The 16,869-nt window shown below is 35.9% G+C and overlaps 1 protein-coding gene across 1 annotated transcript in view; it reads right to left on the bottom strand.

The window, feature by feature from the left end:
- ubxn4 (UBX domain protein 4) overlaps positions 1-16,869 on the bottom strand; it is a 44,977-nt gene that overhangs the window by 4,124 nt on the left and 23,984 nt on the right. Inside the window, exons 6-12 of the mRNA XM_039757330.1 lie at positions 16,689-16,788; positions 10,088-10,142; positions 9,817-9,981; positions 9,461-9,588; positions 8,539-8,641; positions 1,968-2,099; positions 1,362-1,573 (exon numbers count right to left, since the gene is read on the bottom strand). Coding sequence (XP_039613264.1) covers positions 1,362-1,573; positions 1,968-2,099; positions 8,539-8,641; positions 9,461-9,588; positions 9,817-9,981; positions 10,088-10,142; positions 16,689-16,788 — 895 coding nt within the window. The remainder of the gene's footprint in view (positions 1-1,361; positions 1,574-1,967; positions 2,100-8,538; positions 8,642-9,460; positions 9,589-9,816; positions 9,982-10,087; positions 10,143-16,688; positions 16,789-16,869) is intronic.

Genomic DNA, 16,869 nt, shown 5'->3' with positions numbered 1-16,869 from the left:
TGGGATAAGATTATGCTGGAATGCAATGTTGAATTTTCACCAAACGTAATGTGTCTCATTCAAGCCAAAAAATTTATATTTTGGACTCATCCACAGAACGCTCTTCCAATAGCCTTCTAGCTTATCCACATGGTCTTCAGCAAACTTTAGGCAGGCAGGAATGTTCTTCTCGGAGAGTTATGGTTTTCTCCTTGCACCCTGCCATTCACACCACTGTTTTTCGGTGTTCTCCTGAGGATGAACTCATGAACAATAACATTAGCCAGTGCAAGAAAGGACTTTAGATTTGACATTACTGTGGGGATCTTTGTGACCCCCTAGAACATTACACGCTTTGCTCTTGGAGTGATCTGTGTTGACCAACCACTCTTGGGATGGGTTAACAGTAGTGCTGAATTTCCTACATTTGTACACAATCTACCCAATAAGGGACTGCTGGAGTCCAAACTTTTTAGAAATGGTTTTGTAACCTTTTCCAGCCTGGTGATCATGAAAAACATGTTTCGAGGTTGTCAAAAAATTTATTTGATCAATGCATGACACACATCCACAAACCCATGTCGTGAAAACTAGATCTGGATATGGAGGACCGAGATTAATGATCTTTAAATAGAGCAGAGCCTCTCACAGTAGCACCTGATTGACATCCCATTGATTGAAACACCCAACTCCTAATTTCACATTAAAGCAAACTGATGATAAAGAAGTTCACATACTTTTTTCACACCCAAAAATGTGTAACATGTAAATGTGTGTATATACAAGCACAGTATATTCCCTTTGCTGTAGAAGAAGTGGGGCTGTAATGGGAGTGAATGTGCTGCTGCAGTGCTGCCACCTCCCAGGTCTGACATCTTCCGTACAAATATGATACTCAGTTATTATCCATGTGGGGTCTACAATGGTTTTCCTCCCACATCTCCAAGATAGTGTGTGTTGGGTTGAATAGCAATTAAATTGACCCTGTGTGATTGTGGATGTGTGTATGAGTGGGCCCTACATTTGGCTGGCACCCTATCCATGGATTTTTCCTGCCTTGCTTGAGGTGCTGCTGGACCCTCTGTGACCCTAAAAAAGAGGTACTGAGAAATTTATGTTATTTAACTATATTGAGGCAATTCTGGTAGTTAAAGGCCAAGTCAACAAAAGATCTAAGAACTAGTCAAAAAACCAGGCTCTCCACAATACAAAACTTTCATGCAACAGTCCTGTCCACTTAAAGAGTCCAGGCATGGCTTTAAAATGTGTGGCTGTAAAGCTTTTCAGATTTCAGTTTGGATCAAAAAGACTTTCTCTTTAAAATACCAATGCCCAGTTTTAAAAACATGACAGACTAATATATTAAAACATTTTTCACCTACCTTTTCGGTTCAGTCGTATTAGATGCCATGGCTTGGGAGTTGGTCGACTGGGAAGTCTGCCTAGTAGATGAAGCTGTAGATGGTGTTGAAGCAAACAGAAAGCTAGTGATGAATTTCCAAACTGCAAGCAGAGGATAGAGAATTGTCCCAAGAAATACCCAGATTCCTCCACCAGATGACTGGACAACCGATGTGGATGGTCTTCCTGTTTGCTGTTATAAAGCAACAAATCAATTTTAGAACAAAATGATTAAAATTAACAGTATCTCTCATCAATTTAATAATTTAAAGATAAACTGTGGCACATTTAATCCAGGTACTGGACCTAGTCAGTGAAAATCACAAGTTCTACAATTTTCTAGACACTGACTTGGAAAGATGAAGGTTACAGGGCACCAGATGAGAAAAACATACTACATTTAAGGACACGTTAGAAGTGGCACCTTAATGTCTACAAACCCCAAAAGAACAAAACAAAAAAAAGCTCTCCTCACCCAGGTACAAAAGTAAACTTTGAAATCAAATTCATGTAAAATATTTATCAAATCATTACTGGTGAGAATGTAATGTAATTGGTTAGGTTAAGAAAACTGAATAAAGGCATACCGGCAGAAGTACTACAGAAGCACTTGGCACCAACTCCAGATCAAGCAATGTTTTTTTTAAGTCCTCCATTGTGAATTCTCTCCTTGGAAACATAGTAGCCAGTGAAAAATTTCCATACTTGTTGCCCACTTCCTAAAGAAAAAGAGATAAATAACACTAAAGTAAAATCTGGATTATTAAAAGAAGTCTATCATTTAGAAACACCTGAACTGTTACAGTGGATTTACTGTAAACAGAAATAACACATGCTTCTAAAAGAGAGTGATTATATGCATTTTTCAATTTTGTAATGCTTTCCGCAAAAACAAAAATCCTCATGAAAACTTAAGCTTACATGGAATCCTTTATTGTGATTAATTAATTTTTCACCAATAAAAACAAAATCAAAACGTTTAAAATGAACATATTACTGCAATAAAATTCCATCCCAACCAGTACATTCCTAACCAGAGGGGGGCTTGTTTGAGATTGGAATATATGTAATTTACACCACAAAACAAAAACAAAAAAAAAACAAATCCCCTGAACACTGAAGTTTCAATTACTGATAGGTAAGACCACAAAAGAGGCTACCAATGATAAATTGTGCTAAAAACAAAAAAGGGTTGTAATAACAATAGAATATGAGCTAGGTTATACAGTATAAGATTTTATAGGATTTTAAACTATCAGGCACCACCACACACAGGTTGATAGACTTAGAAGAACCATTATTAATTTTAGCAGTGGACATTTCTAAACAAACTGAATTAAAAAAAATGAAAGAACACAGTAGTCAGTTGAGTAGTCATTAATTATGGGAATTTCCATCTAGGAACAATTTTAGCAGATACAGTACCTAATAAGTCTCTCTTTTGATGGTATAATTAAAGGAAAGTGAAGAATTATCAGCAAGGAGAAAGACTGAAAACAAAAATTGGGGTGGATTTTAAAGTTTAGCATGCAGTAAAGAAATGGGAAACTGGAAATGAGAAGGCAGAGATGCTCGTAAACTCCCAAAATACATGAAGGAAAAGTACCAGGTATATCTAGCGAGCAGGAATGACAAAACAGTTCTGACACCAGGCCCATTTTGGATCACTTTCTAGAAGTAAATAATGTTCTATGAATGATCTGCAGTTGTGAAAACTGATAGTTTCTGTTTCTAGAAGACAAACACACATTCTTAAACATAGTGTCCCAGCAAACGTCATTTATAATAAGTCTTCAGTCCCCCCAAAAAAAAAAAAAAAAATTCAAAAGCCGGTTTATATGAGTATTTAGATAATAAAGAGTAAATAGCTGATACAGGGCATTTGCTAGAAGGGATAACTAGATAGGTAGAGCTACATAGGGTGTGAGGGAAGATCAGACTATAAGCACACATCTTTGGTCTTAAGAGCATACTTGTGCTGGAGATAAAAATAAAAAGAGATAGAGGACAAATTAAGTGCCTAAGCAGATTCTAAAAAGGGCACAGTCCCAAGTCATTACAAAGAGACCAGGGGGTGTACATGCATTGGTGTCCTCCAATTAGGACAGATAAATTATTAAACATAGGTGTCTGTGTCATCTTGGTATAGTCTTCTCTAAACAAAGCACCAGCACTGGAGGGCGCAAGTCATAACATACTCAAAACAAAGTCTACAAGACCTTATGGTAAGCCCACAGAACTGAATATTAGTTTATAAGAGCTACAATCCTTAACGATTAATTCCATTACAATATGTTTAAAAGTAAAATTTAAAAGTATTATCTTATTTGTGAAAAATATTTGACCTGGAAATCTGCATTAAACGAAAAAGGCTCCTATTCCAAGCTGCAAACATTCTTGTTTAATGACCACATAACGAAATATTTTTTATAACAAATTTATGTCAGGGTTTTTTCTCAGGCAAGTATACAGTCACGTTTAACACTAGAATCACCAAAGCCTATGAAAAAACTCATAATACCGGCCCACCTTAAATCCATTCGCACCACTCCATCAGCGTCTTTTGCGTTGTAAATGTGTCAATAAGCACAAGCAGCCTGCTATCCCATTCCCCCGACGACGCAGAAAGTTCTCTCAAGTCTGTTTACCTGCGTGTGAGTTGTACAGGGCAAATATCTCATTATTTGGAATACATGCATTTCATGCGTGTTCCGTGTCCACAACAATCTATGTAAACACATCGTTAAAACAAACGTTTTTCCTGTTTTAGCAATAACTGACAAAATGTAGACATGAAGTCATATATATGTCAGTATAATGTGTGAAGCCTCAAGTTCAAATATCAAATATACACTTTTTTACAAAAGGTACAAGTGTGCTCTTATTCAAAAATATAACTGCAGAAAAAGAACCTGCATTAGGGGGTGACATTGACACGCCTTTAATACGACCGTTTTGGTGGTGTAGTGATAAGAGATGCTGACTGGTAATCACCGGTTCGATCCTGGATGACTATGTTTTGAGAAGTGAGCTGCTCTTATTCTTACTATTATAAAATAAAAAAACACACATTTGATCTGAGTCTGTAACAGCCAGTGTAAATTTACGGTACCTGTAAAGGTTAGCTTTTTTTTTTTCTTTCCTCTCTCTTTTAATTCAGTTTTTTTCTCCCAGTCACGGTCACATTCCCCCCAATCTGACACAGCTGTTTTCACATAAAGATGTGCTATAACAGAAGTGAATTAAGATGATGATGATGAGGGTTCTACATCAGAGAAAGAGAACAGAAGCCCACTCCGCAAGAAAAGTCCACACACATAACAACATAGCTAAACCAGGCATAAAGGTGAAAGATGGCACTATTTGGATAAAACAACAGGTCAGCATGCTCACAAAGTGCATGAGTAACGCCACGAAAAGTGCATGCTGACACTTAGTACGCGAACAACTTTGAAACAAAATGTCCATCCAGCACTGCACAGAAATTGTACAGGTGCAAAAGAAAAAAAAAGTGAAATCAACTGGGTAAATGACGTGAAATGATGTGCTAGTGAGGAGCAAACATAATTCCAAGAAAGTAGATCAGTTTTCTTCCTACAATTCTGGAGTCATGCCTCAAACTTTAGAAACCTCAGCAGAGGTTAAGAAAAAAACAAAAACGTAGTGAATGCTCATCATTTGGATGAGGTTATAAAGTAATTTCAGAAAGATTTTGCTAGACAAACAATAGCCAAGTGGATAGCTTTTACAACAAATGCAAAAGAAGTGGCCGTTCTCCCAAAATTTCACCAGGGGGCCACAAGGAGAATAAGAGGTAAAAAGTTATCCTAAAATAAAATCCAGTAGTGATGTACAGATTACAGAATTGAGGAACTACTGAGAAATTCATAATAACCATGACAGGCTATCAATTAAATATTTAAGCTGGGTATAAAGTGAATGTTTCAACATGACAAAATTACTCTAAATATTCAAGTCAGTCCAGTAAAGAATGGCTAAAGATGGTGGTCAGATGGGATGTCAAACTTGATGACTGTAGGTACTGCATCTCATTGCCTTGAGCATACCAAATTGCACAACTAAGAATTTTAAGAGGATGACTAATTGCACAATGCCATATAAAACGTCCAGCAGTGTCAAATTTCCAAAGTATCAAAAACACCCTCCACATGCTGACAAACAATCAATGTGCTGTTGCCTGATGGCACCACCCATAAATATACATTTGATGCATAGCATGTTCAGCTGTTTTTTTTTTTTAATTCTTTTTCCAATTCTGTCATCATTTATGAGAAAAAAAGAGACATCTTCTGTTTACAAGGTCCAAAACACCTACATAAACACCACCCCACCCCTCTCCTCCAAACACATTCCAATTACCATCTTAATATGAATGTAGTACAGGAATATTTACTTTTTTACCACACATGGCTTCTCTATGTTGGTTTACTGGTTGTCAAATCAACAACAAAGTAAAATCTATTACATGATTTTCTTCACTAGAGATAAAATATTTCTAATTACACTGTGTGCACAATTATTAGGCAAGTGAGTATTTTGACCATATCATCATTTTTAATGCGTATATTCCAACTCCAAGCTGTATTAACTTGAATGCTTATTGGATTTAAGCACGTCAGGTGATGTGTATTTGTGTAATGAGGGAGGGTGTGGCCTAAGGAGATCAACACCCTATATCAAGGTGTGCAGAATTATTAGGCAGCTAGTTTTCCTCGGGCAAAATGGGCCAAAAAAGAGATTTAACTGACTCTGAAAAGTCAAAAATTGTAAAAAGTCTTTCAGAGGGATGCAGCACTTTTGGAATTGCTAAGATATTGGTGTGTGATCACAGAACCATCAAACATTTTGTTGCAAATAGTCAACAGGGTCGCAAGAAACGTGTTGAGAACAAAAGACGCAAATTAGCTGCCAAAGATTTGAGAAGAATCAAACGTGAAGCTACCAGGAACCCATTATCCTCCAGTACTTTCATATTCCAGAGCTGCAACCTACCTGGAGTGCCCAGAAGTACAAGGTGTTCAGTGCTCAAAGACATGGCCAAGGTAAGGAGGGCTGAAACCCAACCACCACTGAACAAGAAACATAAGTTGAAACGTCAAAACTGGGCCAAGAAATATCTGAAGACAGATTTTTTCAAAGGTTTTATGGACCAATGAGATGAGAGTGACTCTTGATGGACCAGATGGATGGACCTGTGGATCAGTAATGGGCACAGAGCTCCACTCCAACGTGGAGGTGGGGTACTGGTATGAGCTGGTATTTTTAAAGATGAGCTAGTTGGACCTTTTTGCATTGAAGATGAACTCAAAATCAACTCCCAAACCTACTGCCAGTTTTTCGAAGACACTTTCTTCAAACAGTGATACAGGAAAAAGACCATGATTTTTATGCAGGCCAATGCTCCATCACTTGCATTGAAGTTCTCCACTGCGTGGCCAGCCAGTAAAGGCCTTAAAGATGAAGGAATAATGACATGGCCCCCCTTCCTCATCTGACCTAAACCCTATCGAGAACTTGTGGGCACTTCTTAAACGCTAGATTTATGGGGGAGAAAAACAATACACCTCTCTGAAGAGTGTCTGGGAGGCTGTAGTCACTGCTCCACAAAAAGCTGATCGTCAACAGATCAAGAAACTGACAGACTCCATGAATGGAAAGGCTTATGACTGTTATTGGAAAGAAGGGTGGCTATATTGGTCACTGATTGATTGATTTATTTTTTTTGAAATGTCAGAGATGTTTATTTGTAAATTTTGAGGTGTTTGTTTATTATTCTCACTATAACAGATGAAAATAAACAAGTGAGATGGGAAAATTTTCATTTTTCCTTTAGTTGCATAATAAATCTGCACACTAATAGTTGCCTAATAATTGTGCGCACATATGTATTCCATTTACGTATTTATGTATTTATTAACATTTTGGATTGACTGATAGCACTGTGTTTGTTCCATATTAAAATTAATCCTCAAAAATACAACTTGCCTAATAATTCTGCACTCCCTGTATAAGAACTTACAAGGAGAACTATGACCTGAAATACTATAGAATTAAAAGAGGGCATACTTTTTAGTATCACTGAAATTAATTCTGCATCAGGTTCATTAAAGGTCAGTGTGTAGGAAAAAACAAATCTGCTTGCCATAGTACTACTCCCTTCTTTATTTCAAAACATTCCAATATACATTAATAAATCATTCTTTAAGCAATTAGATTCAACAATAACCTTATTTATTTGGAATTCAAAACATCCACGGATCCAAAGAGCGACCCTACAAAGACAAGGCAGAAGGCGGCATGGCACTACCTAACTTCCAGTTTTATTACTGGGCAGCAAATATACAGGCGATAAGAACCTGGACACAAATACAAGAACATACACAAGCTTGGTCCGCAATAGAAGTAAAATCCTGCAGTACTTCTTTGTATTCCTTGTTCTGTGCTCCAATAAACACACGTTATCGGCAATATACTAATAACCCAATTGTGCTCCACTCACTTAGAATCTGGAACCAATATAGAAAGCATTTTAAGACGGAGAAGCTTCTATCTGTGGCACCTCTGCAAGACAACCACCTCTATTAACCTTCCCAAACATATGCAGTTTTTAATATCTGGAAAACATTTGGAATTAACTTGCTTAGAGATCTTTATATAGACAACGTCTTTGCATCCTATGAGCAATAAACTGTAAGAACCCAAACTCTCATTTAAGTCAGTGGGAAACGTATGTGTTATACTATTTGAAATTAAAAAAAATCAAATACTCAGAGGATCCGTACAGACTTTTTTCAAAACATGGCAGGATCTAATCAGTAGGCTAATATTTTAAAGTAAGCTCATAAAGCACAGAGAATTTATTAATTTAGGTATGTTTACAAGCCTTAAAATTTCAGACCGTTTGGCTTGCTCTCTCTCTCAGGGGTGGGGATCGATCTGTCCTTAACTAAATATTTCTTTTTGTAAAACTTTATTGATTGGTATGGATTGCAATAAAATTAATATTAAAAAAAAAAAAAAGAGAGTAATGGATACTTAATGCAAAAGTGCCCTTGTACCTCTGATTGAAAAATAAGAACCACCAAATACTAGTAAACCAATACACTGTAACACATTTTTAAAAATAGTAGTAAATACCTGTGCAACAAACTGTCTTGCTTCTTCCAATCTGCTTTCTGAAGGAAACTGATTTGTGACGAAAGATCCATCTGGGAGTCTGAACTGTATTCTGGCTATCGTACTGGAATGTATAAAAACAAACACGTCTTGAAAAGGACTTTTTCAGAACTTTTATCTTTAGAATAGCTTACAGTATGAATTGATACTCCTCCAGGGTCCAACTTACTGTGTGTGATTCTACAAGTCCACCAATGCATTAAAAATGTAGGCGTACAAAAGCTGACATTATCGATTTGTATTGTTTGCAGGATTATTATTACTACTGAGCCATGAATCAAAATATTACTTTTATGATATTTGAGTAAAAACTGCCATTTTACATAATATGTTAACATTTGAATGGTGGAAACAATTTATTCACAAAACATATTTCATATGTGCAAGATGATTTACAAGACTGTCTCAACCTGTTCGCCATCATGTTCAATACATGTACCATATGTGGCACATAAATTGTCCACAAAAATTGTATGCAAGTATATATTATCATTAGTGTTAACATAATTTTGACTCACTCTGTATATAACTGATTAATATTGCTTTAAATTTTGTATTTAATTTAGATCTCTTTACAGAGATTTGCTTTCACTTTGATCCATAGATGATTTTTTTTAATGTCAATGTAAAAAAAAAGGGGAAATTACAACCACTGTGATACAAAGTTTTATAAACAATAAAATGCGAAAAATTCCAAAGGGGTAAACACTTTTTATAGGCACTATACGTGGAACATGTATGAATTAAAGGCAAACTGTTTCCACAGTCATAAAGCGAGAACTGTATTTATTGTTTAAAAGAAACAAAATGTATATTTTTTAAATAAATAAAACAGAAGAGCAAGCCACAAATGAACAAATTTTACTTGTGATTTTAAGTGTACCTTCTCTCCTTAGCTGCAGCCTCTCTTCTGGCATCCAATTCAGCTTGCCTTGTTTCAAGAGCTGCAGCTTTAGCAGCTTCTACTTCTTCTTTTGTTTTTGCATACCGTGCTGCTCTTTCTGCACGATCCTAAGTATTGTAAAAATAATCCATCATCTTATAAAGACAAAGATAGATTTGGTTATACAGACAAGCATACCGATGATGTGGGTCTATGGGGGCATTCAGAAACATGTCAAGATAAAAAGAATGCTAAATTAACAATTTAAATTATGTGCTTATATTAAAACTTCACAATTCATGGTGGCTAGAGACACAGCATTGCCCATCACAAAAAAACACACAATGTGATATTACCAAAGCAATTTGTTGTTTCACTCGCTCTCGTGCTGCTTTCTCCTCTGCTTTCTCCCGGTTTCTTTCTTCCAGTATTCGTTTTGTTTTTTCACCTTCTTGTTTTTTCTTAAACTCCAGCATTTCTTTTCCAAGCTTTCTCCGTTCTATTTCTTTCTTTATTTCATTCTGTCAAAACATTAGAAAATAATTTCTTTGTAATATACACATTTAACAGAATCTCAACACATCAACTGTATGCTAAAATTTACTGTCAAAAATATAAATTGCATACTTCCTCTTCATCTTTCTTCTTAAGCTCCCTTCGTGCTTCAAGTTTCTTGGTTAGCCTGCATAAACAAATTGAAAAACTTTAGCTGCAATTATTAATAAAAAAATAGAAAAATATATACATAAGAGCATAGATTTTTTCTGAACTTGTTACCTTACAACATTGTTGGGGAGCCAACAATGCAACTGCCAAAAAACAAGAAATTTATATAAGAAAAGTAAGAAAATGTCCACTGATCTGTTTCAAATCCATGTAGCAAAATTAGCATCAATATAGAGATAAGCTTATTACACAGTTTTACTTTTCATTTTAAACAGGAAAATTAACAAAAGTAACTGAAATATTAAGCAACTGCTAGGACTGGGTGATATGCTCATTCACAGTAAAATTAAAAATTGAGATAATTTTGGGAGATATTCATACAATGTATTTGTAGATGATTTTCAGACTGCAACAAATAAACACATTAATAATTAATTGTGCCCACAGGAGTGCCTTTCATCCATCTAAATGTTTGCTAATGCTCTGTTACTCAAAATAATTTAACAGCAGGTATTTAGCTTTCTTAAACCAATACAACTTATTTTCTTATTTATGCTGTCACTAAGCAAACACATCAAAAGACAGGTCTTTTACCTGTCCTCTCCAAGGATGTCACTTTTGTATCTGATGCCAATGCCAGTGATAATTTCCGATACTCAATACCACAGGAAAAACACAAAATTCCGTTCAACAGCTTGTTAAAGTGAACAATATTATGCATTCCACTGTAACACATTATAAAATACATAAATACTAACAGTAACAGCAGCTTTAAAATACTTCTATATGCCCATCAAGAAGTTGCCAAACTCAAATCACTTAAGTAAACTTTTATTGACATTCATAAATGTCTAAATATAATGCAAGGCTTGAATTTTAATGTGCATCTTATCATGTGCACGTTCTAAATTTATTCTCTGACATTTTCTGTCCAGTAACTGAAAACTACTGTTTCAAAGCCATACTAAATATAAAAATTCAAACATTATTATGTGTGTTCTGGTGAATCTCTGAATTACAAGATATTCCAAATATTTCTATTAAAACCAGCTCCTTGAAGCAGTTTTCTCTGGTTTGTCAGGGAACCAATCATTTAGGTTTTTAATATTTGCTATCATAAGATTTATATTAGAAAAACTACCTGGTTAAAAACATTAAACAGTAATGTTTAACACATTAGTCAAATGAATTAAAATTTAAAAAATGTCAAAAACTCATGGTGCTTTAATTTTCCAAATCTGTCCCAATTTAAAAAAAAAAAAAAATCTGTCCCAATTTTAAACCTCCTGTGTGAAATCAAACTTGTCAGTTTTACATTAATCCTTTATTTCAGAACTCATCCTTTGTTTTACGGTTTTCAAGGTTTCTAGCATTACAATGTACCATTCACATATATGGCATGTGCTTTCGCTTACTGGTTATATAGCTGAACAGTAGTTTGCCTGCAAATGACAAATTCAGTGCTTGCAGATTTCTATTATGCAATGAAGTATTTTTCTGCAAAGTATGCCGTTTTAAATGCTCTATTAACAGCATGTTTCAGGAGGGACACAATACACACTGTATTAATGCGGGGCATATGCATTGTTCTTCAAAGCATTGAGCTGCTCATGTCTTTTCTGGTATAAACAAGCTAATCAGCCACTTCATTTGAATCTTGCATCAATGTTTCTTGCTAGGACTGTTCTTAGAGCTACCAGTCCTTCCATATCCTACTATCCTGCATTCGTAACTGTGGCTATGTGCAAGTCGCACTCGACTGTAACCCTGAATAGAGTACAACAGTTAGGAAAATGGATAGATGCTTGGACTGACTGACATATATAGACGTGCTGATTACAATCAAAGAATGAATGTGAAGCCTCTGTTACTTATTCAGGACTGTTCAGGACATTATTTAAAAGCAATTAATCTCACTATCTTATCTTCTTTTATAAATGCATAACAATACAAGTTAAATGATTAATAAAAATACATTTTATTTATATAATGCTTTTCCCATGCTCAAGGTGCTTATGTAAAATGCAAGGTATATGTAACACTGCACAGAATACTAAACTGACAAATAAAGGAAATACAAAGCATTAAACAGAATAAAAGACAATAAACCAGAGTAAAATACTAAATTCAACAATAAAAAAAGCCCGAACAAATAATAGCATTTGTGACAGAACACACACACACAAGTTATCCTGCGCAATCTGGACAGAGAGGTAAACCGAAAGAAGGGGCAGAATATTAGGTTAAGTTACAAAAACAGATGAGTTTTAAGTTGTTCTTTTAAGGAAAGAATTGAGTCAGCTGATCTAATTAATTTCGTGAGGTCATTCCAAAGAGTGGGTGCTATACAGCTTAAGGCCCTGTCACCTACAGAGTGCAGGTTAGTGTGTGCCAGAATCAGAGGACCTTAGTGGGCAAACAGGACAGCAATGGAGAAAGTCACTGATGTAGTCTGGTGCAAGGTCATTTAAAGCTTTGTATGTTAATAACAACATTTTAAATTCAATTCTGTAAGACACAGGAAGCCCTTGGAGGCAAAGCAGGATGGGGGTTATATGCTTGTTGCTGGTTTGTGTTAAGACTCTTGCAGCAGAGCTTTGAAACAGATGGAGCTGTGATAGAAGATTAGAAGGGATACCTGCCAGTAGAAAGTTGCAATAATCAATGTGGGATGTGATAACAGCATAGACAAATTTATCAGCATTTGAAAAGGAGAAGAATGAGCAAACACAGGATATGTTACGGAAGTGAAAGTAAGAAAGCTTCATAATGTGGTTTATGTGGGTGGACTAAGAAAGGGAGGAATGAAAGAAAACACCAAGATTCCTTGCATTAGAAGAAGGTCTGATGAGATCACAAAATAATAGCAGCTCACTACACAAAACACAGAGCGCCCAGTCTCTAACCCAGTACCTTTGAGTTACAAGGCGGTAGTTGTTACCTCTGCACCATTGAAGAGTACATATCAAGCTCCTGTCAATTGACATTTGAGCCTAGGATTTTAATTGATTGACAGCAAAATGTAAACCGAATGCTTTTTTTTCCCCTTTTGGTTATATTCTTGAATAAAAGCGCACACTTATTTGATATTTGGACTAAAATTTTCACACATTATACCCTTCACATCATTATTAGGATAACATGGAAAAAGTTTCTGCTTTAGGTATTTGTTCAGCATTTCCTTTCATCCTACACTTACCTAGATATTTGTAGACACGGAAGGCATATGAAATGCATGTATTCCAAATAATGATATACTTGTATTATTTACCCTATACACCTCACATGCATATAAGGAATCTTCAGCTGGGAGAACTTTTTGCCCAAATTGAGCTCCGTCTCGGATGGGGTGGGGTGGGGGATGGCTGGTGAGATAGCAGGCTACTTGTGCTGATTGACACATTTACAAAACAAAAAAGCCAATGGAGAGATGCAAAGGGATTTAAGGTGGGCTGGGATTACGAGTTTTTTCATAGGCTTCAGGGACTCTACTGTTAACTACAGAGAATAGAACCGTCAGGTTATCATGGCCACTTTCTATTATTCTGCCTTAATGCATGTTCCCAGCTGAAGTTAATGCATCCCCCTGTAAGCCCTCTGGTGGTCAGAGAAAGCCTGGATATGCATAGAGGGGCCAGTCTTATGCAACATTCTCTCAAGTTATCGGCCAGTTTTCATAGACCACAGTTCTAAATTGAACTATGGAGATGAATGCTTAAAATAAATGTCATGTTTTAAAGGAGCTGTTTTATCTAGTGGTGAATCACAGGCTGAGTTATAATAGTCAACAAGGCTATCTAGCATTGATGGAATAGGGGAAGACAGAAAAAGATCAGAAATGGATCCAGCAAGGATAGAGGGACAGATATTTTTAGGGTTTCTGAAAGAAATTTGACATTTACAGGTAAGAGGAGGGAGAGGTAATGAGGCAGTGAAAAGTGTCATAAGGCAAGATACTAGAAAACAGAACCCTGTGGATCAAAGGTTACCATGGTGGGAGACAGGCAATGAGACAAAGGCCATAGTCAGACTTCTATTTAAAATGGTTGAATACTACAAACCTCCACCTCCTTCTTAAAATCACATGGGTGCAATGTTTATAACCATTCTTGGCTTGAAAATGGAAGTGTCTGATACATTTAACGGATTTTATTTCTATGTTTGGTGTTCTGAAGGCAATTTGGTTTTTTTTTTTTTTTTAATTTTTATTGCACTCCATACAAAGCAATCAAGCCTTTACAAAAAGAAAAATAGAGTTAAGAACAGATCGATCCCCACCCTTGAGAGAGAGAGCAAGCCAAACAGCATAAAAATTTTACAGCTTTTAAACATACCTAAATTAATAAATTCTCTATGCTTCATGAACTTATTTTAAAATATTACTGATTAGATCCTGCCATGTTTTGAAAAACGTCTGTACGGATCCTCTAACTGAGTATTTGATTTTTTCCAATTTCAAATAATATAACACATCAGTTTCCCACTGACTTAAAAGAGGAGAGTTTGGATTCTTCCAGTTTATCAGAATAAGTCTGCGTGCCAAAAGTGTAGTAAATGCAATCACAATTAGTTTGTCTTTCTCCACTTTAAGCCCCTCTGGAAGAACCCCAAACACAGCTGTTAATGGGTTAGGAGGGATTGTGAATCCAAGGCTATCTGAAAGGTAATTAAAAATTTTTGTCCAGAATAATGTTAATTTGGTGCAGGCCCAGAACATGTGACCTAGTGAGGCTGGAACTAGTTTGCAGCGTTCACAGGTTGGATCATGCCCTGGATACATTTTGGAGAGTTTTAGTCGAGACAGATGTGCTCGATAAATAATTTTAAGTTGTATAATTGTATGCTTTGCGCATATGGAACTCGAGTGAATTCTCTGCATTGCTACTTTCCACTCCTCTTCTGATATATTAATTGAGAGATCTTTTTCCCAATTTGTTTTTTAATCTCTAAGATAAAAAAATTATTTTAAAAACACAATTTCCAATGGCAATTCAATGTACAGTATACTATGACTGAGGGGGACAAAAAATAAAGATTAATTATTTCCATGCACTGAAGTACTTTAATAAATAAACTCCACAGAAAAAAAAACCTAGAAATGAGCCATAGAAGAAACAATTCCACAGCGTATCATAACCAATCCATGCCCTTCATTCATTGGTCAAAAGTCTGTTTTTAATTCAAAATCCACCATATTAAGAGGTTTTCCATGTGTGGACTACTTTAATTTTCCAGAGATTACATTATTTTAGCAAAAAATATATATGTGTTTTGCATGTTATGCAGATGACTTGAAGTACAGTAATCCCTCGCTATATCGCGCTTCGACTTTCGCGGTTTCACTCTATCGCGGATTTTAAATGTAAGCACATCTAAATATATATCACAGATTTTTCGCTGGTTCGCGGATTTCTGCAGACAGTGGGTCTTTTAATTTATGCTACACGCTTCCTCAGTTTGTTTGCCCTGTTGATTTCATACAAGGGACGCTATTGTCGGATGGCTTAGAAGCTACCCAATCAGAGCATGTATTACATATTAACTAAAACTCCTCAATGCTATAAGATATGCATCCCGCGCAGCTTGATTGTTTGCTTGTCTCTGCCTCTCTCTCACCCTCTCTGACATTCTCTGCCTGACGGAGGGCTGTTTGCTTAAAAGATACTGACGCTCCTCTAAAAAATGCCGCTTTATTGCGGTGCTTGGCATATTCAAAAGCACATGTATTGATTTTTTGATTGTTTGTTTTAATCTCGCTCTCTCTCTCTCTCTCCGACGTTCTCTGCGCCTGACGGAGGAGATGTGAGCAGAAGGGCTGTTTGCACAGAGGCTGTTTGCTTAGAAGATACCGACGCTCCTCTAAAAAATGCCGGCAAACTTAAAAGCACACGTATTGATTTTTTGATTGTTTGCTTTTCTTTGCGAGCGCTCTCTCTCTCACCCTCTGAAATTCTCTGCTCCTGAAGAGAAGAAGATCTATTTGCATTCTTTTAATTGTGAGAAAGAACTGTGATCTCTGTCTTGTCATGGAGGACAGTTTAAACTTTTGACTAAAGGGTGTTATTTCATGTCTAGAGGGCTCTAATAATGTTAACTATGTGGGAGAGTTTATAAGGGCTTAAAATATATAAAAATAACTACACAAACATATGGTTTCTACTTGGATTTTTAGTCTATCGGGGGTTCTGGAGCATAACCCCGATCGAGGAGGGATTACTGTATAAGCAACACGAGTAACATGAACATTTTTAGGGACATTTCTGATACCATTTATTGTTGTCCAGCGTTCATCACTATTAGGTCCGTTTCTATCAGAACCTTTATATTTTGTTTCCATGAAAACATGAGATTAAATAAAAATGTTCCCGGCCACCATTACATACATTACATGGAGTAAGTAACATGAAGAAACAGATAAAATATAGATCACTTTTGCTTGGAGAACTCGTTTAACATTAATATATAAAAATCAATAAAAATTATAGTTTACACATATATTATTAATCAAAATAGCATGATTTAAATGTTCCTAAAAAATTAACACTGAGAAAGAATTACAAACCTTTCCACTTTGACACTGAGGTCATCTTCCAACTGTGATGCTTCATCTGATGAGATGCTAACTTCTGCCGGACTAACTTGACCAGAACATATTCCATTATCTGCAGACATTCAAAATGAAAAACAAATAAACGATTAACAAAGCAGCAAGGAAATTAGTTGTAAATTTGCACTCTCTTGAG

This window comes from Polypterus senegalus, chromosome 6 (assembly GCF_016835505.1).
Source record: "Polypterus senegalus isolate Bchr_013 chromosome 6, ASM1683550v1, whole genome shotgun sequence".
NCBI lineage: Eukaryota > Metazoa > Chordata > Cladistia > Polypteriformes > Polypteridae > Polypterus > Polypterus senegalus.
The sequence above is the reverse complement of the archived record's forward strand: the minus strand, read 5'-3'. Positions and strand labels throughout refer to the sequence as shown.